We start from the raw sequence: 24687 nt of genomic DNA, 5'->3' as shown, positions 1-24687 counted from the left end.
GCCCCAGGGCTATACAGCTCACCTCCCTCTGCACGGTCATGGCTGCCTGAGGTTGGGGCAGCCTAACCACAGTCTCCCAACAAGCTCAGGCTGTCGGAAGCAACACATCACCTGCTAGTGTGGCCAACAATGTGCAGCCATTTCCAACATCGGGATGAGCCACCGTTCTCCGGCTCAAAGCCACATATCCCTCCCTGAAGCTCTGGTCTCAACCAACATGACTGAAGTGACACACATTGGTAGTTACAGATGGACATGATGACTGCTCTTCATACAACCTAAGTCTCCACACAGGCATGTAATTTGGGCTACAGGTGTAATTTTAAATTTACTAACAATCACATTTTAAGAAGTAATATGATACCAATGAAATTAATTTCAATAATGTATTTTATTTAACCCAATATATTCAAAATGTTACTTCAACAAGTAACGAACGTTAGTGAGAAACTTACGTTCTGTTTTGTATTGAGTGTTGAAATCAGCTGTGTATTCTCTACTTGGAGGGCACCTCCAGACAGACCAGCCACATCTGCCCTGTTAACAGCCACATATGACTTGTGGCTGGTAATTTTGTGGAATACAAATATATTTTGTTAATTTAAAAGCTATATTCTCCACATTTCAAAGATTTCTTCAAGGATGAATCCACCTTCCAATCATTTACAAGTGGAAGTGTTTTTTTCTTTCTTATTGATATACATGCCGTAACCAATAGTGATTTAAGATTATGTTCATGCAGCTGTAATGCAAAGTGTTCCAGTCAAACAAACAAATAAATAAGCAGGATGAAGTTAAGCAGGCATCTTTTTTGTAAGACACCCAGAGGTTTTACTGTGTTCATGTGAAGTATTAATTTCCAAAAGAAAAAGGCAAATTTTCCATGATGGTCTCCTCTCTGAGCACCTGCTCATATTTTGTGGGAACTGGTATAAAGCACTTCCTCACCATGCAGTGTAGGGGAGGGGCTCCTGGTTGGCTGGAGAAGGGGATCACTGGAAGCCTCGGCCGTGCTCAGGAAGGAGCCCAGCAAGTCCTGGCCTGACGGTCTGGGAGGTGCTGCAAATGGGTCGAAGGCGCCACCTGGAAAACAATGGCGACAATGTACTTATTTGTCCTAAGAATTCATTCATTCACCAAATACTAAAGAACCGTCAGTATCGCCTGTCCCTCCCCCAAACACATGAAAAATCAGGATGACACCTGCCTCCTGCTTTGGGCCTATCCTGGGCTTGAAACTTCCTGCACAAGTCATAATGACCCACGGGATTCCTGACCACATAGGAATAGCCCACCTCTGTAGACGAAGGAGTGGTCTGTATTTATCTGCTGGATAAACCACATCCAAAACTTCTCACTGGTCAGCAGATGTAAGAAAGCATTATGCAGAGAAACCATAGCTGGAAACATATCAAATCCTGTATCCTGTCTGAGTCTTAAAGTGGGATTTATCTGCTAACTAGCTTTCTCCCTTCTCACCATCACTGAGAGCACATTATAAATATAAATTTATATTAAATTAGAGGAATTCTGCAGTAACAAACTATTCAATACCATAAGACCGGAGCTCGAAATGCAGTATTTAAAACAATACTGAGAAGAAATGATCCTTACTTTACAATCTCAGAGATTAATATCTTTCAGTAAGTTTATATGATAGTTAAGAGTTGGTCCTGGGATTCGAATCCAGGCCTTTAACTCTAGACTTGGCATCCTTTCTGCTTCCTCCTGGGGAGCACTGAGGTCTTCTGCTAGCCTTCTGGGTACCTAGGACAGGCCAATTGATGTATCTGAGCCTGTGCCCTGTGGCATAGAGGTGACTGGTACAGATGCCCCTTTGTGATCTGGCACTAGGACATAGCCTGGAACTGTGATGAGCAAAATCAGTGGTCACATGAGTCACATAGTTTTAAAATGCGAACAACAGAATGGAGCAGGCAGAAGAAAGGATCTCTGACATTGAAGACAAAGATTTTGAACACTCCCAAATGCTCAAAAAGGAAAAGAAGTGGAGAGCAAAAATGGATCATTCTCTCAGAGAGCTCTGAAATAATTCGAAGAAAACTAATATTCACCTTATAGGAATTCCTGAAGGCAAAGAGGTTACTTTGAAAGGCCCAGATGCTCTACTCCATGAGATAATCAAGGAGAACTTCCCAGACATGCCAAGAGATTCTGAAATTCATATAGCAGACAGTTCAAAAGCCCAGCGAGACTCAGTCTGAATAAGACATCTCTGAGACACATTATAGTTAACTTTGCCAAAGTTAATATGAAGGAGAAAATTCTGCAAGCAGCCAGATGTAAGAAAACCATAACCTACAAGGGGAAGAATAATAGAATGACTGCAGATGTCTCTGCTGAAACCTTTCAAGCTAGAAGAGGGTGGTCATCAATTTTTAATCTCCTAAAACAAAATAACTTTCAACCCAGGATCCTGAATCCAGCTAAACTGAGTTTCATTTATGATGGAGAAATTAAATACTTTAATGATATTCACATGTTGAAGAAATTTGCCATAACTAAACCAACTCTCCAGGATATTCTCACACCTATCCTCCATAATAACTAGAACAATTCTCTACCACCAAAGTAAACTCACTCTGAAACTTTTGATCAAATTAAAACTTTCATAGTGGTGAAAGGATTAAAAATATCCTCTGGACCTTCAAAAAACTCAATACCCAAAATTCTACCAGGCTTATCAGTATTCTCGATTAATGTGAATGGCTTAAATTGTCCTCCAAACAGGCACAGGTTGGCTGACTGGATACAAAAACTTAGGCCAGACATCTGGTGCATATAATAATCTCATCTTACCTGAAAAGATAGATATAGACTCAGGGTGAAGGGATGATCATCTATATTTCAGGCAAATGGAATTCAGAAAAAAGCAGGTGTTGCAATTTTATTCACAGATACAATAGGTTTTAAACCAAAAAAAGTAAGGAAAGATAAGGATGGTCACTTCATATTTGTTAAGGGTAATACTCAACATGATGAGATTTCAATTATTAATATTTATGCACCCAACCAGAAAGCACCTCAATTTATAAGAGAGACTCTAACAGACATGAGCAACTTGATTTCCTCCAGCACCATAATAGTCAGAGATTTTAACACTCCTTTGGCAGTATTGGATAGATCCTCCAATAAGAAGCTAAGCAAAGAAATTTTAGACTTAACCATTCAACAATTCAATTTAACAGACATCTACAGAACATTTCATCCTAAGAAAAATGAATACACATTTTTCTCATCAGCCCATGGAACATCCTCCAAAATTGGTCACATCTTAGGTCACAAGGCTAACCTCAGCAAATTTAAAAAAATAGAAATTATTCCTTGCATCTTCTTGGACCATTGTGGAATAAAAGTTGAACTCAGTAACAAAAGAAATCTGCATACTCATAGAAAAACATGGAAACTAAATAACCTTATGCTGAATGATAGCTGGGTCATAGCTGGGTCATAGATTAAGAAGGAAATTACCAAATTTTTGGAACAAAATGATAATGAAGACACAATTTTTCAGGATCTCTTGGATACCACAAAGGCAGTCCTAAGAGGAAAATTTATAGCACTGAAAGCCTTCCTCAAGAGAACAGAAAGAGAGGAAGTTAACAACTTAGTGAGACAGCTCAAGCAACTGGAAAAGGAAGAACATTCCAACCCCAAACCCAGCAGAAGAAAAGAAATAACCAAAATTAGACAGAATTAAATGAAATTGAAAACAAAAGAATTATACAACAGATCAATAAATCAAAAAGTTGGTTTTTTGAAAAGGTCAATAAAATAGATGCACCTTTGGCTAACCTAACCAGAAAAAAAAGAGTGAAATCTCTAATTTCATCAATCAGAAATGGTAATGATGAAATAACAACAGACTCCTCAGAAATTCAAAAAATCCTTAATGAATATAACAAGAAACTCTATTCTCAAAAATATGAAAATATGAAGGAAATAGACCAATACTTGGGAGCACATCACCTTCCTAGACTTAGCCAGAATGAAGTAGAAATGTTGAACAGGCCTATATCAAGTTCTGAAATAGCATCAACTATACAAAAATCTTCCTAAAAAGAAAAGCCCAGGACCAGATGGCTTCACATCAGAATTCTATCAAACCTTTAAAGAGGAACTAGTATCTATATTACTTAACCTTTTCCAAAACACAGAAAAAGAAGGAATACTACCCAACACATTCTATGAAGCAAACATCACCTTGATCCCTAAACCAGGAAAAGACCCAACAAGAAAAGAAAATTATAGACCAATATTACTAATGAACATTGATGCAAAAATATTCAACAAAATCCTAGCAAACAGAATCCAGCAACACATCAAACAAATTATACACCATGACCAAATGGGATTTATCCCAGGGTCTCAAGGCTGATTCAATATAAGTAAATCTATAAATATAATTCAGCACATAAACAAATTAAAAAACAAAGATCATATGATTCTCTCAATCGATGCAGAAAAAGCTTTTGATAATATCCAGCATCCCTTCATGATCAGAACACTTAAGAAAATGGGTATAGAAGGGACATTTCTTAAACTGATAGAGGCCATCTACAGCAAATCCACAGCCAATATTGTATGAATGGAGTTAAATTGAAATCATTTCCACTCAGATCAGGAGCCAGACAAGGCTGCCCATTGTCTTCACGGCTCTTTAACATTGTAATGGAAGTCTTAGCCACCTCAATTAAGTGAGAAAAGTTGATCAAGGGTATCCATGTAGGGTCAGAAGAGATTAAACTTTCAATCTTCACAAATGATATGATTGTATATCTGGAGAACTCCAAGGATTCAACTACAAAACTCTTATAAGTGATCAAGGAATACAGCAGTGTTTCAGGTTACAAAATCAACACTCATAAATCTATAGCCTTCATATATACCAACAATAGTCAAGCTGAAAAAACAGTCAAGGGCTCTATTCTTTTCACAGTAGTACCAAAGAAGATGAAATATGTGTGAGTTTACCTAACAAAGGATGTGAAAAATCTCTATAAAGAGAACTATGAAACTCTAAGAAAAGAAATAGCTGAAGATATTAACAAATGGAAAAACATACCATGCTCATGGCTGGGAAGAATCAACATTGTTAAAATGTCTATACTACCCAAAGCAATATACAATTTTAATGCAATCCCTATTAAAGCTCTACTGTCATACTTTAAAGATCTCGAAAAAAATAATACTTTGTTTCATATGGAATCAGAACAAACCTTGAATATCCAAGACATTACTCAGAAATAAAAACAAAGCAGGAGGAATCACACTACCAGACCTCAGACTGTACTATAAATTGATAGTGATCTAAACAGCATGGTACTGGCACAAAAACAGAGAGGTAGATGTATGGAACAGAATAGAGAACCAAGAGATGAACCCTGATACTTACCATTATTTGATCTTTGATAAGCCAATTAAAAACATTCAGTGGGGAAAAGATTCCCTATTTAACAAATGGTGCTGAGTGAACTGGCTGGCGACCTGTAGAAGACTGAAACTGGACCCACACCTTTCACCATTAACTAAGATAGACTCTCACTGCATTAAAGATTTAAACTTAAGACACGAAAGTATAAAAATACTAGAAGAAAGTTCAGGGAAAACTCTTGAAGAAATCAGCCTGGGTGAGTATTTTATAAGGAGCCCTCCCCCCCTCCCGGCAATTGAAGCAACACCAAAAATACACAACTGGGACCTGATCAAACTAAAAAGCTTCTGCACAGCCAAGACACAGTAAGTAAAGCAAGCAGACAGCCCTCAGAATGGGAGAAGATATTTGCAGGTTATGTCTCCAACAAAGGTTTAATAACAAGAATCCACAGAGAACTCAAACATATTAGCAAGAAAAGAACAAGTGATCCCATCTCAGGCTGGGCAAGGGACTTGTAGAGAATCTTCTCTGAAGAAGACAGGTGCACAGCCTATAGACACATGAAAAAATGCTCATCACCCTTAATCATCAGAGAAATGCAAATCAAAACCACTTTGAGATATCATCTAACTCCAGTAAGATTAGCCCATATCACAAAATCCCAAAACCATAGATGTTGGCGTGGATGTGGAGAAAAGGGAACACTTCTGCATTGCTGGTGGGAATGCAAACTAATACTTTCCTTTTGGAAAGATGTTTGGAGATCACTTGGGGATCTAAAAATAGACCTGCCATTCGATCCTACAATTCCTCTACTAGGTACATACCCAGAAGACCAAAAATCACTTTATAACAAAGGTATTTGCACAGAATGTTTATTGCAGCCCAATTCATAATTGCTAAGTCATGGAAGAAGCCCAAGTGCCCATCAACCCATGAATGGATTAATAAATTGTGATATATATATACACCATGGAATATTATGCAGCTTTAAAAAAAAGATGGAGACTTTACCTCTTTCATGTTTACATGGATGGAGCTGGAACATATTCTTCTTAGCAAAGTATCTCAAGAATGGAATAAAAAGTATCCAATGTACTCAGCCCTACTATGAAACTAATTTATAGCTTTCACATGAAAACTATAACCCAACTATAGCCCAAGAAGAAGGGGAAAGGGAAGAGGGAGGGGAGGAGGGGGGGAGAATGGGTGGATGGAGGGTAATTGGTGGGACCACACCTACGTGCATCTTACAAGGGTACAAGTTACATTTACTAAGTGTAGAATATAAATGTCTTAACACAATAACTAAGAAAATGCAATGAAGGCTATGTTAACCAGTTTGATGGAAATATTTCAAATTGTATATAAAACCAGCACATTGTACTCCACGATTGCATTAATATACACAAGCTATGATTTAATAAAAAATAAAATAAAAATAAAGCATGAACGTCCACTATGATGCTATCTTGAATCCAGGGGACTTTTTTGTCCCTGACAGAGTTTTTTTCAGTTGGGTGAGGTGGGCAGAAGGCAGCCCTGGTGCAGGGTTCAGGGCACCTGAGCTCACGTCCAGGCTTCACAGCAGCTAACGCAGGAGCTTGAGTGGCCGCACCTGTGCCCTAACTGTGAGCCCCTCATACACAAGGATGCCTCGGAGCGGCCTAGAGCCTTCCGTGAAGGGGTCATTGCTCTTAACCTCCCTAATGTGCTGTCCTCGGCTAGTGGTGACAGCAGCCTGGGGCAGCTGATTCGAGGGGGTTCTTTGGAAGCTGCAATGGATTTCTGTTGACCTAGCTACACTGTCTTGCAAATGTCACATCACCGTGGCTGGACAGTGCAGAAATGGTGAGCCTGTGGTGATGGGCAGAGAGACTATCGGAGCCCAGGGTGCCAGCTCCCAGGCTGAGGCCACTGCTCTGTTCCAGGAAGCTGCACTGATGTTGAAAGTCACTGAAATAGCCAAGTGCCTCTCTGCACAGCCAATGCACACTCAGAAGACTACAGCTGCAGGAAGGCACTCGGGAAACTGAGGGAAGCTCTGGACCCCAGGGGCCTGGTTTTGAGCCTAAGCCCCATCAACTTCTGGTCACATACACTTGTGCTTCTAATTTAACTTAAGCCCCTATTTCCTCAAATACAGTGGGGGATGAGATAGCACTTATTTATTGGGTTTTTATAAAAATTGAATCATGTTTAGTGTTAAATTGCATGCCTGGCAAAGTCCCCCATAGATGTCAGCTGCTATTATAGATAATAATTCATTGATGTGTGTCTCCAAGCAGAAGAAAGTGAAGCAACTCAACTGACATCCTGAAAAAGAGGAAAATCACGAAGAGTGTGGAGCTCAAACGTCCAGGCTCACACAGCCTTACTGCTGTTTCTCTGTTCTGGACAGTGTTTCTATTTTCTCTTGCACTCTCTGTTTAAACGGAGACACAGACCTCTCAGAAGTTTTCAGGGAAACCAGGAAAGTCTGGCTTATTAGAAAAATTTAAACCTGTTTAGCCCAAAGGCTAAAATTCAATATGGAAGCCATTACCTTCTCCCACATGTAAAGTCGGGGACGCGGAGGCAGAGGCAGCGGAGCGGCGTGGCGTTGACTGGGTGGAAGCCGGTCTGCTGGGATGGAACACATCTTCCAGCCCTGACTGTCCAGCCTGGGCAGGGCCGGCTGCACCTGCGCCCCCAAACAGGTCACTCAGTAGTTCAGAATTGGTGGGAGGAGCCGCCGGTGCAGAGAAGTTCGTACTCACTCCAGAGGCTTCCAGGCCCAGCAGGTCCACGTCCTCAAGGGAGGGAGGGGCAGCTGGCTCTGGCTGCTTTTTGCTGGGCTTCTTGGCTCCATGAGGCTTGTCACCATTGGCATTGCCATGAGGACTGGAAAGGGTCAGAAGCTCATCGTCTGATTGCTCGCTCTCCTGATTCACCAGGGCAGCGTGGTCTTCCTCACAGAACGACTTGTCTGATTTCTGATCTGAGGAAAGCCAGCATGCCCTACATGGTTAGTTACTGACCACAGCACTGCAGGGCCTCAATATGAGTAGTAAAATACACTTGCAGAAAGAGAGAGACTGGCTCAGCCTGAGCAATGAGAAACCAGAGGTGTTTCCCAAGGTGCTGAGAATCCGAGACGCAGTCTAGCATGGTGGTAAAGAGCAGGGGACAGGAGCGAGGCAGCCTGGACTGGCCGCAGCTCTGAGCCTCAGTTTCCTTGCCAGCAAAATGAGGTCATAACTAGTACCTAACTCATGGGCTACTAAGAATTATATAAGATTATTATAAAGTGCTCAGGCCAATAGTAAGTGGTGCCTACAAGTTGACTTTCACTATTTTTTTCAGGCTCTATCCTAGGTTTTAGGGAAAGCATTACCTGCTAGTCCTCTGCTGAGACCTCTCACTGCCCTTTACTCTCCAGGTGTCCCACAGCCAAAAGAGCAGCCTTTCCTCCACCGTCTGCAGCAGAAATGACCACACCCAGGGACTGCAGAGTGTGACTGTGCTGATGTCCTCACCCAGCCTGAGTGTGACCTCGGCAGCAGGAGGGGAGGCCTCTGCAGGAGACAGGGATGCCCAGCCCTGCCTTGGTGCAGACCTTTCCATGAAAATTGGTTATTTAATGTCTGGGAAAGGCTTTCCTAAGTTTAGCATCAACCCAGTTGGCATAAAACTGATCAGAACAGATGTGAACGTGCTTAGAATCTTCATTTCTCTCTCTCAGGGTTATTCTTTATATGTCCACTGCAGAAATATTAATATATCTGATTATAAGTTGTTGTCTGAGATACTACTGAGGATATTAAGATAGGATTTACGTACTGTATTACCTTTTTAAAATCCAAAAATTTCTGCATTCTTAAACACAGCAGTGCTGAGAGTTTCAGATAAGAGACTGCATCTGTGCTAAAACCTACTTCAGGCTGAGAGTGGAACTTTGGGAGACTGAGGTAGAAGGATTGCCTAAGGCCAGGCGTTCAAGACCAGCCTAGGCAACATAGTAAGACTTTGTCTCTGAAGAAAAAACAAGTTTAGCCAGGCATGCTGGTGGGTACCTTTAGCTCCTGCTACTGGGGAGGCTGAGGCAGGAGGATTGCTTGAGCCCAGGAGTTGGAGGCTGCAGTGAGCTATGACTGCACCACTGCACTCCAGCCTGGGCGACAGAGCAAGACTCTGTTTCAAAACAAAAAGCCAATCTCAGACCTAAAATGGCAGTGGAAAGGTAAGAGTGAAGTTTTATTAAAACCCTTTACTGTGAGAAAGATAAGCGGTAAGGGAGACCAAGAGGGGCTGCTGCCTTCCAGATAGCACTGGGTTCTCAAGTTTGAGAAGCTGCTAATTCTACTTCTCAAAAGAAAATTATGACAGTAAGCCTTTCGATTCAGAGAAATTTTACGAGCAATTATTTCACCAAACACTGGGAACTTCTGGAGTGAACAGGAATACCACCTCACATTCAGACATCAGAGGAAAGCCTACTGGGAGATTTCAAATAAAACATCTCCAAAGCGAGCTTCCCACCCATTCCATTCAGAAAGTTCCAACAACTCAATTCTACATTGAACCTCAGAGTTAACCTCCAACAATGCTAAGGCAAAGATGGCCGATGGATGTTGATTGGGGTGTACCCAGTACACCAACGGTAGCAGCTGAAGTGTCACCGTGAGAAGTCTGAAAACATCTCATCCAGTGAGAGCCCTGATTCTGCTGTGGTTGTTCTGGCAGGTGGCAGAGACATTCAGGCCAAGCCTGTGCCCCGCTCACCTGTCCTGTTACTCTCTCAAGAAACACCAAGTTTTACATTTTAGAATACTCAGTTAAGGCCAGGAGACAGACTCCTTTGTCAATCTCTCTGCATTGTCAAGAGCCTAAAGGAAATCCTAGAAAATGCGTTTATTTGTCAGTCTAGGAAAAAACGCGACCCCAAACACAGTGTAGAGAGCAAAGCTACAACTCAGCGCACTGTGGCTTCTGCATGAGCATCAGGGTGCCCATGAGACTACAGTGCGTAAACGGCCTGATTTGAAAAAGGAACAAGTGGGGAGGGTGTGAGATGAGCACCGACTTATTGGGATGCCCTGCTCCAGGCTGCTTCCAGGGCTAGCCATTTTTACAGCAGAACCATGCAATTTAACCATCAAACCATGTACAGGTAACTTAAAGAAAAGCTTGTAAGTACCTTGCCAACAGAGAGAGGCAAAGAAACCGCTTTGCCCGAAATGCCTGGGGTTGTCTGGAGGGATGTCTATTGGAGCCTGTCCTGGAAGAGAAAAGGCCGAGCAGCGTCCATGAAACACAGAGGTGGGTCAGCGTGGCAGGAGCAGGGGCCCGTCCTGACGGAGCCTACCTCCTAGGGCCACCGTGTCCTGGTGCTCCTGGTGAGAGGAGAAGAGGACGCTGGGGTTGACGTCCTTAGCACAGTGATGCTCCCAGGGCGGTGTCAGGTCTGTGACTTTGTCGTGTGGCTGCAGCTCCACGTCCAGTGTCACCTGAAACAGCTGAGGGTATTTTTCTGGTACGTCACAAGCATCTAACTCCGGCCTACAGAGGGATTTAAAAATAACAAGGTTAGTGAAAAACAGTGACATCAGCAGGGTGTTCAGCACAGAAGGTGCTGTAGGCTCACTCTTAGGGCAATGCTGAGACAGGCTCTCAGGAAGACTCACTCGTACCCAGGTAAGTTACTTTACTTTTCTGCGCTTCAGATTCCTCATCTGAAAAAAAAGGAGACTAATCCTTGCTCAAAGAATTAGTCAAGTTGAAAAGTGAGGGGAGAAAATAAATAAAAATAAATGATAAAAGAAATAATTTGGATGCTACTCCATCTAGAAAGCAGGGTTGACCAGACCTGGTGGGCCACGTCTATGATCCCTGCACTTTGGGAAGCTGAGGCAGGAAAATCCTTTGAACTCAGGAGTTCAAGACCAGCCTGAACAAGAGCAAGACCCCATCTCTACTAAAAATAGAAAAACTAGCCCAGCCGTGTGGTGGGTGCTTGTAGTCCCAGCTACTTGGGAGGCTGAGGCAGCAGGATCACTTGAACCCAAGAGTTTGAGGTTGCTGTGAGCTATGATGACACGGCACTCTACTGAGAGTGACAGAGTAAGACCTTATCCTAAAAGAGAAAGACAGAGAGAGAGGAGGAAAGAGGGAAGGGGGGAGGAGAAAGGTGGTGGGAAAAGAAAAGAAAATAAAAAAAGAAAGAAGCGGGCGGCGCCTGTGGCTCTACAGAGTAAAGTACAGGCCCCATATGCCGAACGTGGCGGTTTCAAACCCAGCCAGGTCCAAAAACTGCAAAAAAAAAAATTCAGTGAGGCAAAGATTCCTTATTAAAAAAAAAAAAGAAAGAAAGAAAGAAAGAAGCAAGCTTGGCTGATGGGTTAACTGGTATGCACTGGCATGGTCCAATTGGTTGTCAAAATAGTGAAAAAGGACCACAGCTACCATCTTGAGCCCTTGACCATCTCTCCCCCCATTCTGGTCCCAGCAGCCTTCACTATGTCCCCAGCTCCAGCCACCCCCAAGTTCCTAGACCACACATCTGGCAAATGGGTCCTCCAGACCCTGCTTTAGTGCCATGGCCGGGCATCCAGTCTGGTGGTCACTTCTCCTGCCATAGCACTGGCCGCACTGCCGTCCCTGCTGGAAAGACAGGGAAAACCAGATGTGCAGTGTGCTGGGTCCTCTCTGTCCACTCTCATCTACTCACATGGAATTTCAGACCTTTCTATTACAAGTCTGTGATCTGTTTATGCTTCTAAAGACAAGCCAAACCCAGCTGATTCTATGCATCCAGCCAGTCTGCAGCCCATCCTGTGGGCAGGACGGGGTCTTGGGACAGCACAGCACATCCATGGCTCCGCATGTCCCACTGCATTGGGAGAGCCAGACCCCGGCCCACACGGCACTTACTTGGTGAACTTTAACACAGTGGTATCCGGGGGTATGAAGCCAGTGTGGAACTGGAGCTGTAATATCTGCGTGTTGGTCACCTGGAAACACACGGGAAGCACATCAGCGCTGAGCAGGGCAAAGGGAATCTGACCAGAAGATGAGGTCTAGGGAGGCAGGCCCCTTCCTGTTTCTACATCCGAATCTTTGTTTACCAAAGATCAGGTCTGGGGAGGCAGGCCCCTTTCGCTGTTTCTACATCCAAATCTTTGTTTACCAGAAGACCAGGTCTGGGGAGGCAGGCCCCTTGCGCTGTTTCTACATCTGAATCTTTGTTTACCACGAATATGAAACAATCTCCCACCTAGAATGGGCTCAGCTCCATCTCCAACCTCCGCCTGGGCAAGCCATGTCCTCGTCCCCAACTGTCCCTTGCCTTTGCACGTTGCTGGACTTTGGCTCATTACATTCCTCTACGTGGAAGGCCCTGCCGGCCCAAGGAGCTCACCCTTCGAATCCCATTTGGAAAGGCCACATCCTCCCTGGAGCCCTCTGGGCCACGTCGGCTAAAACAAACGGCCCTCATCCCCCCTGTGACAGTATCATGCATATCTGTGCCTGTGTGATTCTGCTCACGAGAATGAATTTCTTCATGGCAAAAAGTCTTATTCCAGTCAACCCCCAACACTTAGACAATGGCTGGCACAAAGCACATACTTAGCAAATATTTGATGAATTAAAATACAGTCACTTGCAACATTACTTCTAACAGTCAAAAAGTGGCAAAGTTCAAATGTCCACCCACTGAAGGAGAGATTAATACTATGCGATGCTGCCGTGTGATGGAAAGTGACTTGTCCACATACGGGTCACACACGGGCACATGCCACCCCATGCTGAGCCTCAAAAACGTCCTGCTGAGAGAGAGAAGCCAGCCACAGATGACCACGTATTGTGTGATTCCACAAAGCAAATCCACAGAGACAGAAAATGCACAAGCAGTGGGTGGGGGCAGGAGGAGCGGGCAGGGACTGCTGACCAGTACCAGGCTCTCGTGGGGGTCACGAAAATGCTTGGAAAATAGATAGCGGTGACCACTGCAAAACTATCTGAATATACTAAGAACTATGCATCATATACTTTAAAAGGGGGACTTTTATGTTATGTGGGTTTTATCTCAACAAAATATTGAACAGAAATCATTTAATTTCCCATTTCCCATTCTTAGTAGAACTCTGACCCCTTACGCTGACCCAGCAGGACAGGATGAGAAAGGCTGGAGCTTCTGAGGAACAGGGTTTGCTGAAGGTCAAGGGCTGCCACCTGCTGGCAGTCACCATGCCAAGGACTTTGGGAAATCACGGGCTCCCTGGGTCTCAGTTCCTCTCATGTAAGATAAAGGAGTTGACCATAGCAATCTGTAACGGCTCTTTCTCCTTCTTTTTTTTTTTTTTTTTTTTTGTAGAGACAGAGTCTCACTTTATCACCCTCGGTAGAGTGCCGTGGCATCACACAGCTCACAGCAACCTCCAACTCCTGGGCTTAAGCGATTCTCTTGCCTCAGCCTCCCGAGTAGCTGGGACTACAGGCGCCCGCCACAACGCCCAGCTATTTTTTGGTTTGCAGTTCAGCCGGGGCAGGGTTTGAACCTGCCACCCTCGGTATGTGGGGCCGGCGCCCTACCAACTAAGCCACAGGCGCCGCCCTCTTTCTCCTTCTAAAACCAAAGTCACTCAAGCCCACAGTGATTTGGAGGGAAGATTCAGAAATATCCCTTCTAAAGACTCAGACGCGTTTACCCCGTGACTACTAAGATCATACCTTCGCCTGCAGCCGGCTCCCGATGGTCGACCTCAGATGGTACATGGCAACAACCACGTCACCCTGCACGGTGATGCTCAAGGGAATGAAGATTTTTCCATCTTGGACACGGTATTCTCTTTAAACAGAGACCAAAGTGTGCATTGAAGAGAGTCCAGTCTGGCACAATCACACAGGCACAGTTCTCTGTGGCTCTGGCTAAGGGACCCACTGGTCAGGCCTGGACCCAGAGACCACTTCCTCCCCTGAGCACTGGCCACAGCTCATGCCCTGGCCCTGCAGTGGGACACTGTGGGTCTCACACCCATTGCTCGCTCTGCGTCACACCTGGACTTCCAGACAGTGCAATTTCCCGTGCCTGGTTCACAGACCCCTTGTCCTCCTCACATGCACCTAGCCCGGTATATTTGCCTTTTCGTAACCTTAAATTAATAGGAAAAGTAGCCAGGGACAGTGGCTCATGCCTATAATCTCAGCACTCAGGGAGGCTGTGGCGGGTGGATTGCCTGAGCTCACAAGTTTAAGACCAGCCTGAGCCAGAGTGAGACCCCGTCTCTAAAAATAGCTGGGCATTGTGGGGGCACTTGTAGTGATCAAGAAGGATCATTTGAGCTTAAGAGTTTCAGGGTGTGATGAGCTGTCTACCAAGGATGACAGAGTGAGACTATGCCCCCCTCCCCAAAAAATTTTAAAATTAGTAAAAGCAGAGGTGAAGGGAAGAAAGAAATCCAGTCAAGATCAGTACAGAAACAGAAACATGCTCTGTGAGAGTCTCAGATACATCCTCAATCTCAATCTGTTCCAACTAGTTCCACATTAGGTCACACCCACTGCTTTCTCTCCACACCCACAGCTCCCCGGCACTGCTCTTTATTATGGAGTGGGCACCTTCTTCTTCTTCTTTTTTTTTTTTTTTTTTTTTGTAGTTTTTGGCCAGGGGTGGGTAGGAACCCGCCACCTCCGGCATATGGGGCCGGTGGCCTACCCCTTTGAGCCACAGGCACCGTCCTCGGCACCTTCTTTAAATACATCACCACCTTTGCAACAGCTTACTCGAAACCTCACTCATCACCAACCATGCCCATCTCCATCTTTAAGGATCAGGTCCTTTGAGCCCTACCTCTGTCTTACCTCTCATACTTAACAGATACTTCGTGAATTAAAATATAATTACTTGCAACATTATTCCTAACAGTCAAAAAGTGGCAAAGTCCAAATGACCCTCAGTCTATACTAACAGTTGACTTGAAAGGGGGCTGTGGGAGATTTAGTTGTACTTTTCTATGATTACGAGTGATATTGAACTCTTTAAATATCCAGAGGATGCCAAAAAAATGTATGCACATTTTAAGCGATGGTATCTCTGTATTACCTTTCAAAGTTGCACTGAAGGTTCCCTCGCTGGTCAAGTGTGCCTAGACATGCTACCACATCCACCTTCCCTGCGATTACGCTTTTGGGGAATGACTGATTTTACTTCTTTTACCATGAGCATACACTTCTCAGCACCCCCAGATATATCAGCCGTTTCTCAGTGCCACAGTCTTGCAGGCAGAAAAGTGAATGACCCAGGAGGTGAGCTGTGCACCAGAAGGGAAGGAAAGTGTCCTGACTTACTTCATCCGCTCAAAATCTGTGCAGGTTGTATAGATCTTGGTTTCTCCAATCAGTACATCACAGTAAGGGCGACATCCGTTTCTCTGTTTGTTGAAAAATGGTATTGGGCTGACAGTGATGGACTTAATGGTGAGAGGCTTGAAGTGAGGGTGGTAGGGCTTGTCCGAGAGCAGGTCACACATGTAGCCCAGGTACCTGGAACAGAAGGTTGCCAGCCAGTTGGGGCCACCACACGCAGAGAAAGAGCGATCTTTTCAATAAAGACAGTGACTGTTTGTTCATATACACTTAGGTTACAATAAAAATTTACCCTGTTAAATTCTCAAACACTGGCTAGCAAAAGAGAATGCAGTCAACAATGTCTGAAAGATTTTACCTCCCGAGGTGGCTGTACTTCCCCAAAGAACTCATAATGGGTGTATTTGTTAAATCAAAAAGCTGATGGGAGTTTTACCCTAGCTCAATATTTGAACATTTATTCCTGTTTTATCTAGGATGTTAAATTTATCAGGTAAAACCCAACCTTGGATACATCTTAGAATCTTCTCATCAGAAACACTTTTAGTTCAAAAAAGTGAGACACTATAATTTAAATAAGAAAAGAGCTGAGTGTGGCAGTACCCGCATGATCCCAGGCTGAGTGTGGCGGTTGGTACCCCATGATCCCGGCTGAGTGTGACGGGACCCCGAGGATCCCAGCTGAGTATGGCAGTAGGTACCCCCATGATCCTGGCTGAGTGTGGTTGTACCCCGAGGACCCCAGCTGAGTGTGGTGGTAGGTACCCCATGATCCTGGCTGAGTGTGACGGGACCCCGAGGATCCCAGCTGAGTGTGGTGGTAGGTACCCCCATGATCCTGGCTGAGTGTGATGGTAGGTACACCAAGGATCCCAGCTGAATGTGTCAGTAGGGATCCCAGCTGAGTGTGAGGGAGTAGGTACCCTGAGAATCCAGTCGAGTGTGGTGGTAGGTATCCCCATGATCCTACCTGAGTGTGGTGGTACCCCGAGGATCCCAGCTGAGTATGGCGGTAGGTACCCCCATGATCCTGGCTGATTGTGGTGGTACCCCGAGGATCCTGCCTACTGGGAATGGGAGGAGGGGACATTGCTGAGCCTGGAGTTCAGGACCAGCCTGAGCAACACAATGAAACAAATCCACAGACAAGAAAACTCTGAAGAGGTCATCAGTGAACAAACGAGATTCTGAAGTGCTGGTGGACCCTCAGGTTGGTGTCCTTGGGAAGTCATGTGGTAAAAGACTGGAGTTTAAAGAATCAAGTCTTTAGTTTAAAAAAAAAAAAATAGATGTTGGGTGGCGCCTGTGGCTCAAGGAGTAGGGCACTGGCACCATATACCGGGAGTGGTGGGTTCGAACCCAGCCCCAGCCAAAAACTGCCAAAAAAAAAAAGATGTTGGGACTCTCCCCCATAATTGCATATGAAATTTTGTGAATCAAGCCTTCCTTCAAAGGTGATTATGCTTAATTTGAAAATGTGTAGGAAAACTGAAAATGGGAGACCATATTTTGAACACTGGTGCTGTGGTGCAGTTTGAATAAAATTTAGAAACGGCATTGTTCACTCAGCTTCACGATAACAGAGCATTCTTACCTGTACCCCGTCAGAAGCAGTTTAATACCAAAAGAAAGATTTCCACCAAGAGTAACACGGGCCCCTGTTGTTTTGTGCCTCAAATTCCTTCAGTGATTTAAACTTAAATTTCTCCATTAAAAAGGGTAATAAAAATGCATGGTGCTATTTCCACGTCTATTGTTACAGTTACCTCCTAAGATAATATTAAGATTCTGTTATGATTCTTGGTCCCATCATATATAGCCCTTATCTCATCTAAATTGATATTACCAGACATTTCAGTGAAAAAAAAAATAAGTTTATCCTGTGCACACAAGCTGTGTCTGACAGAACAGGTGGGGCTAGGTAAGTCAGTTTTCTAAAAGCGTTCCACTGCTTGTGATAGGGTAAGTTTCCTTTTTTAAAAGAAATCAGTAAGAGAAAAGCTAATGCTGCACTCCTGAGCATCTCCAGACAATTAAGAGCAAACCAATTCCATTTCATCCCTTCTCATGTTTTAAAGACTTCCTGCTTCATCAGGAGAGCAAACCCGTACCTTCTGGATCAAGCATTCTGTCTCTAAAATGATTGTCTTTATTTTAATTCGCATTCTAATTTATTTTAAATATCAGCCAACCCATGAGTGATTACCCTTCAGAGTCATACATATTTGTCTTATTATGAGTTCCAGGGGGAAATAATCAGCTGCCCGTATTGACACAGCAGCAGTGAGGGACAGCACTGCTCTCAACTTGGGGTGCGTTCCCCCTCTGATCCTGACAACCTTGTGAGGGCAGGTACCAGACCCCTGTGTTACCGGTGAAGAGACTGAGGCGCAGCCAAGGAAGCAACTTGCCAGGGCTCACACAGCGAGAGACAGAGCAGAACGTGAACCTGGGAAGCCCAGCTCCAGAACCAACTGCCCTCCACCTTGGGTTTCTGCTTCCTGGCCTGGCTGTTGCCCTTCAGCAGCAGCTTTTGACATTTAGCATTTATCCAACAAATGATTAGAGCCTACTGAGTCGGATCCTGACCTGTGAAGGTGAGTGGGACTGCCCTTGAAGCCCCGGTGTGCAGGGTGCAGCAATGAACTCTGGTGCAGGGAACGCCCAGTGCTGCATCCAGCCTCAAAAATTCGCTTTTCCTAGCCTTCCCATACACCTCTTTTTTTTTGTTGTCTTTCTTTAGCTTTTTTGTAAAAGGAAAAGGAAGAAATTGTGACCAAAAGAAAGAAAATGTAAAAGTTATCTAAAAAGATTTTCTTTATGAAGGCCACTTTTCAGATTATCTTTCAGAATCTATTTCCTTTTTCCTTTGAGTAAGAAGAGTGGATTTTAAAACTCTTTATTCTCTCTACATGTTTTCATTTCTTCTTATTAATTATGCCCCCACAGGGCAGACACGTCTGGCAAGTCTGTCTTCTGTCTGTATTTCAGTAAAGCCCCTGTCCAGGGGAACAGAAAGGGACTGGTCTTAGTGGTGAGGGTCAAGGATGATGTCCCAGCTATATCGCGGGGAATTGGGGGGCAAATCATGCCCTGTCCACGTCTCCACGTTTAATTTTTTTTAAATTAAAAAAAAAGAGTTTCTTCACCAGCAAAGTGAGGGAAGTAGACTAAAGTATTCTTCAAGGTTTTCTTGTAATTTCAAAACCACAGATTCTCATACAGGGGCTTATGGAACTGTATAAAAACCCAAGGTCCTATTCAATTCAATTTTTTCCCCATAATTCAGGATAATGCCAGCCAAGTTAAAAGTCATGAAATCATCTACGAGGCAAATTTCCAGCAGTGCATGACAGAAACCGGTGTCTGCCCTGATCACTTTACCTCCTGTGGGAAGGCGAGAGTCCAATTCCTGGTCGCTTTGCATACAGCAATCGAATCGCTGGGCCAGGAGAGGAGTAGAGATTACAGAAAATGAACATAGCACCAACCAGAATTGACGACGCTGCTCGTCCGTCCTGTCGAAGAAAGTGCATAAACCCATCCTGAGCATGATCAAACTGGCACTCTCCACTGACAACGGCTGTCTACACAATCAGGGAAAGAGGAGAGACCCTCTAACTAGGAGGAGCCTTTCACTTAAAAACTGTGTGGACTTGCAACCCAGAATCTGTTCCAGCTACATCAATCACAAAGCAACAAGCAAAGACTCATTATTAGGATAAAACACACTGTATTAACGTATGAAGCATACGTAAATTGATTTGCATATATTCACTAAAAAAAAATGTAATCTTCAAAGTAACTTTGAACTTGTAGCACCAAAAACAATAGCTGAGATTTCCCGGTTTAGGACCAGAAGTAAAGACCTCACAGGTGAGTAAGTGTTGCTTGTTGGGATATGCTCTGTGCGTGTTTCTCCCAAAGCAGGTTCCTAGAGTCATAAAATGAAAGTGTTGTGCCAGGAACAGTGGCTCACACCTGTCCCACAGCACTTTGGGAGGCCAAGGCAGAAGGATGGCTGCAGACCAGAAGTTTAAAACCAGCCCGGGCAACATCATAAGATCCCGTCTCTATAAAAACTTAAAGATTAGCCAGGTGTGGTGGTGTGTGAACATCGTCCTAACTACTCAGGAGGCTGAGGCAGGAGAATCACTTGAGTCCAGGAGTTCAAGGTTGCACTCCAGCCTGAGCAACAAAGTGAGACCCTGTCTCAGAAAAAAAAAAAAAAGAGAGAGAGAGAGAAAGAAAGTTTCACCTGATTCAGTCTTATTCAGTGTAGGAATAAATCTGTTATGAACTGAATGTTTGTGTCGCCTAACATTCGTATGTTGGAACCCTAGCCCCAGTGTGAGGGTATCAGGAGGCGGGGATTTGGGGAGATGAGTAGGTCATGAGTGGGGCTCTCATGAACGCAGTTAGGGCTCTCGTAGAAGAGACTGGAGAGCTCTCACCTACTTCTGCTTGTGGGCTGTGTAAGAACCCAAGAAGGCAATCAGGACGCAGCCCTCCCCAGACACCACGTCTATAGTCGCCTCGATCCTGGACTTTGAGCCTTCAGAACAGGGAAGAATGATGGTGTATATTGCAAGGGTACATGTCAAATCTATTATGAGTAGAGAATAAATGTCTTAACACAATAATTAAGTGAGGTGAAGGCTATGTTAACCAGCTTGATATAAGCATTCCAAATTGTATATAAAATCAGCACACTGTACCCCATAAATACATTGATGTATACAGTTATGATTTAATTAAAATTAAAAAAAAAAGAATCTCTGCTGTTTAAGCCACCCATGCTACGGCATTTTGTTAAAGCAGCTCAATAAAAGACAGCGTCCAAGAACACTTCTCACAGAGTGACCCTGCTCTTCCAGGGCACTGCCAGTGACACGGAGACCACTGGTGCTTAAGGGGCTGTCTCAGCCTCTTCCCTGCCCTAAGCATGCAGAGTTGAATCCTGCTCCTCCACAGCTTCCCTCAATGGCCCTCATCCTTTCCTTATACGAGAATAAAAAATGAACCTATTCCTGTCTCCCGGTGCCAGTCCATCACATACATGAAAGACCCTCCTTTGCATCAACACTTCTATTTCCCATTTAAAACAAACTCAGTCCCTCAGCTCTTCCTCATCTGATGTCCCGTTTTAACAGATAACGCTTAGCACACTTCTAAACTGACTCAGCTTGAAAACATCCACCTTGCAGGAAGGCCAAGATGTGAGGCGTGATGCATTCTGACCAAACTAGAGAGAAACTTCAGACCAAACTAGAGAGAAAATCTGATTTCCCTCAGTCTGGACTGTGATTTTGTTAATATAACCCCAGCCCAAACTAGCATGAACACAGCCCAATCACTCCATAACCTCTTACTCATCTCTCTACCCACCAAAACCCGGAGATTTCTTTTTTTCAGAGGATCTGTTAAGCTAAGAGACAAATATGTTTAATCTTTTAGAATCAGAATTCAGGACTTTACATTTATCTTGTATTTAATTTCACATTGTTAGTTTTTTTTTAAATGAAAGCCTACAAGAGCTCTTTAAATCCATATGTGACCCTGACAATTCTAAGAGTGCTGACAAGCTTGATTCCCCATCTTCATCAAAGTTGTTGATTAAAAGGCGACTAAGTTAAACCTTTTCCCAGCAGCTTGATCCATTAATCGCCTAACTTTGGAAGCAGACAGGCAGCCATAACTCAACCAAATGTATTAACAACCTAGCTCAAATTTCTCCATCCTGACCACAAGCAACTGAGAAATACCTTTCAGGACTCCAACAGACTCTCTCCACCACCTGTCAGGCCTGTTATGAAATGTTCTGCTGGTTTGATGTGTTTGTTCACAGTGAACCAATAGGGACTCTTGTTTTTTTCTAAGAGTTTAAAATAATCCGTACAAAAATTCGCTAGAGTTTTGCCTTGAATTACCATCAGACTCAGCAGCCTACAACTTTCCAGGACCAACCCCGTCCATCTCAGAAGGGTGTCTCCTTCCTTCATTTGCCTGGCTCCTCTTCCCATTTTTTTTTTTTTCTGCAGTTTTTGGCCGGGGCTGGGTTTGAACCTGCCACCTCTGGCATAGGGGGCTAGCGCCCTACTCCTTTGAGCCACAGGTGCTGCCCTCTTCTTCCCATTTTTTCAGAGTAAATAGCAAATCCATAAATGCTTCTTCCAGTGCTGGAGGCACCTGTCACATAATTTACATCTAAGGAGTGAATTAATTTTAAGGCTATGGGGGTGCCATGCCGTCTCACTCCCTATCAGCTCTGTCTTCATTATTGTGTTTACACTCTCTCTGGCTTGACACTATTCCTTCTGATAAAAGAAATAGAATAAAGGAGGGAAGATTATACTCTCTTCCTCGAGAATTTGTTGTCATCCATAGCCAAACATCATTTTCTTTAAAAAGATATTTTTCTTACTCTTAATTCTTTTTTGAATTTAGGCTTCCTCAACTGCTTTTAACAAATCTGTGTCTCTTGAATATGTGTCCTCTCCTTTCCTCTGTCATGCAGATCTTTTTAAAAGTTTCATTTTTGGGTTGGGCAGGGTGGCTCATGCCTGTAATCCCAGTACTCTGGGAGGCCAAGGTGGGTGGATTGCTTGAGGAGTTTGAGACCAGCCTGAGCAAGAGCAAGATGGCCTGTCTCTACCAAAAAATAGAGAAAAAAAAAAAAAAGCAGCAATCTAGCTGGGTGTTGTGGTGGGCACCTGTAGTTCCAGCAACTTGGGAGGCTGAGGCAGGAGGATCACTTGGGCCCAGGAGTTTAAGGTTGCTGTGAGCTGTGATGCCACAGAACTCTACTGAGGGTGATAGAGTGAGACGTGTCTCAGACTAGTACATGCTTGTTATTTTTCGTAACCTACTGGTATATTAACATATACGCATAAGAGCCCCTGCCCCCAGCTTCCATCCCGCTTCCCAACGGCGTGGCGTAGACATCCACCATGCCAGTCCTCTGTGAGCCTGTGGAGCTTGTACCTTGTGGAACCATAATCCTTTGTTTGCCTCTTTATTTCCTCTTCTTGGCTAGATTTTCATTCCTTGTAACCGAGTCATCATAGGTCTCTATCAAGCTGTCTTCCTTACCTGGCCATCAGGCATATGATAGGCTCCCTGAACTTTTAATACATTTTTGAGTGAAGAGAAAAATCACCAAGGTGCTCAAGGCTGCTGAGTCCCTGAAGTGCTCTGCTCCACTACACAATCTGTGTGGCTTAGAAAAGAAAGCTGCCTGGTCTTAACAATAGATTCCTATAAATACCAAGTGGTTTTACCTTATTGCCAAGAGTTTGGGGGGTATAACGTGGAAAGAAATAAAAATGTACTTCAACTTCTTCCCTGTTTTTACCAACTATCTCTCATGAAAAGACGGGTGGAATCATCACATAATATTATAGCAAAAACAAACAAACAACAACAACAACAAAAAAAAAACACCATGGTGTAAGGAGGGCTGGGAGGGACTCTCAGAGGTCCGTGCCAATCCCATCACAAACTGCTCAGAGTATCTCTATGACCTCTTATAAGGGCATCATTGTCTTTTTCTTTTTATTCAAAAAATAAACACGCCAATATATTTCCTTCAGTTTTGCTCACACAGAACTCAGGGAATTGTCCCTGTGCAGCCACCACTTCTACTCCTGTGCCTTTTATGACGCCACATTCTGGAGTCCCCACACCGTGTGTGGGCTGTGTACACATCTGTCCCTCAAGCTGGGCTCGAGCTCTCAGCCCAGAACAGGGAGCACCTTATGTGTGTGAGCCCAGCGAGTCCTACTGAGCTCAAACACGACCTGCCCCATTCTGTACAGGGCCACCCACACTTGGCCATCAACAAGAAAGGTTACTCACCAAGCAGTGGACGACACAGACATTTTTGGGATTCTGCAGCAGCCAGTTGTACATATTCCGACACACAGCAAAGAGGTTGTGCAGACTTGGGGCCTGTCTGATGGGCCAGCTGCATTCTGAGACCTGTGGGAACACAGCGAAAGGAAATGAATCCTCCCACCGACTTTCCCTTGCAAGCAGCTGGATGATTTCTTCTGGAAGTGACATATCCTCTTTTAATTCAGCCAGGGAGAGTTGGGATCAGAGTCCAATGTAAAAAGAAAAAGTGTTTAACACAACAATTTTTTTAAGTAAAGAATTCTGTTTCAGTAAAGGTATGAAAACAGGTTTTGAAATACACTTTAAATTAGACCATTTCAACTACATACTTGGATTCTTTCTATTATATATATAATTATATATAATCTATTACATACAATCTAATTTCTACTAAGCATAAAATACTTCGATCTCCTTAATACATGCTTAATTATAGGATTACAAATCTTGCACCATCCCTAATTTTATCCCAGCTCTCACGATGACACAAGAAGTCACACAGCATGAAGCAGAGGCCGACTCAGGCGTGGGTCTTGCGTTTTCCACTTTTCATGAAGGGACGCAGTTCATAGGGCAGACTTCAGCATTGCTGTTCCTTTACACACACATTTGCTTAACACACCATGGGGTGCCAGCTACGTCCTAGGAATGCTGGCTGGCCCTGATTCATGCAATGTTCATTCAGATGACTGTGGGGCAAGAGCAGCAGGGGACCTCCAGGTCTTGGGGACTGTGACAGGTCTGGCTCATTAAACAGTCTGATGTGCTTGGCATAGCTACTCAACAATGTAGGTGACCCAGCCACGGACGTCTGTCCATGCAGACTCCAGGACACCTTCCCCTTTTATCCAACTCAATTTAGAGATGTTTCTGGCCTAATCTTTATCCCCAGATACATTTCTTATTGATGTGCTCTCCAGAAATGGAAATGACATGTTGACTAAATATATAAAATAACATGGAAGATAAAATTTGCTGTTCAAAGAATCACAAAATATACATTTGTAGAAGCTGAGTTCTGTTTGTGTTGTTTTTTCTTCCCTTGG

The 24687-nt window shown here is 43.9% G+C and overlaps 1 protein-coding gene across 3 annotated transcripts in view; it reads right to left on the bottom strand.

The window, feature by feature from the left end:
• Window positions 1–24687, bottom strand: part of DNAJC6 (DnaJ heat shock protein family (Hsp40) member C6) — a 155855-nt gene that overhangs the window by 23205 nt on the left and 107963 nt on the right. For all 3 annotated transcript variants that reach the window (XM_053590316.1, XM_053590317.1, XM_053590315.1), the window contains exons 5-13: window positions 23603–23725; window positions 19130–19263; window positions 15728–15922; window positions 14111–14228; window positions 12311–12390; window positions 10746–10939; window positions 10578–10658; window positions 7944–8378; window positions 949–1083 (exon numbers count right to left, since the gene is read on the bottom strand). In XM_053590316.1, coding sequence (XP_053446291.1) covers window positions 949–1083; window positions 7944–8378; window positions 10578–10658; window positions 10746–10939; window positions 12311–12390; window positions 14111–14228; window positions 15728–15922; window positions 19130–19263; window positions 23603–23725 — 1495 coding nt within the window. The remainder of the gene's footprint in view (window positions 1–948; window positions 1084–7943; window positions 8379–10577; window positions 10659–10745; window positions 10940–12310; window positions 12391–14110; window positions 14229–15727; window positions 15923–19129; window positions 19264–23602; window positions 23726–24687) is intronic.

The sequence above is a fragment of the Nycticebus coucang genome, chromosome 5, assembly GCF_027406575.1.
Source record: "Nycticebus coucang isolate mNycCou1 chromosome 5, mNycCou1.pri, whole genome shotgun sequence".
In the NCBI taxonomy this organism is placed as follows: domain Eukaryota; kingdom Metazoa; phylum Chordata; class Mammalia; order Primates; family Lorisidae; genus Nycticebus; species Nycticebus coucang.
The sequence above is the reverse complement of the archived record's forward strand: the minus strand, read 5'-3'. Positions and strand labels throughout refer to the sequence as shown.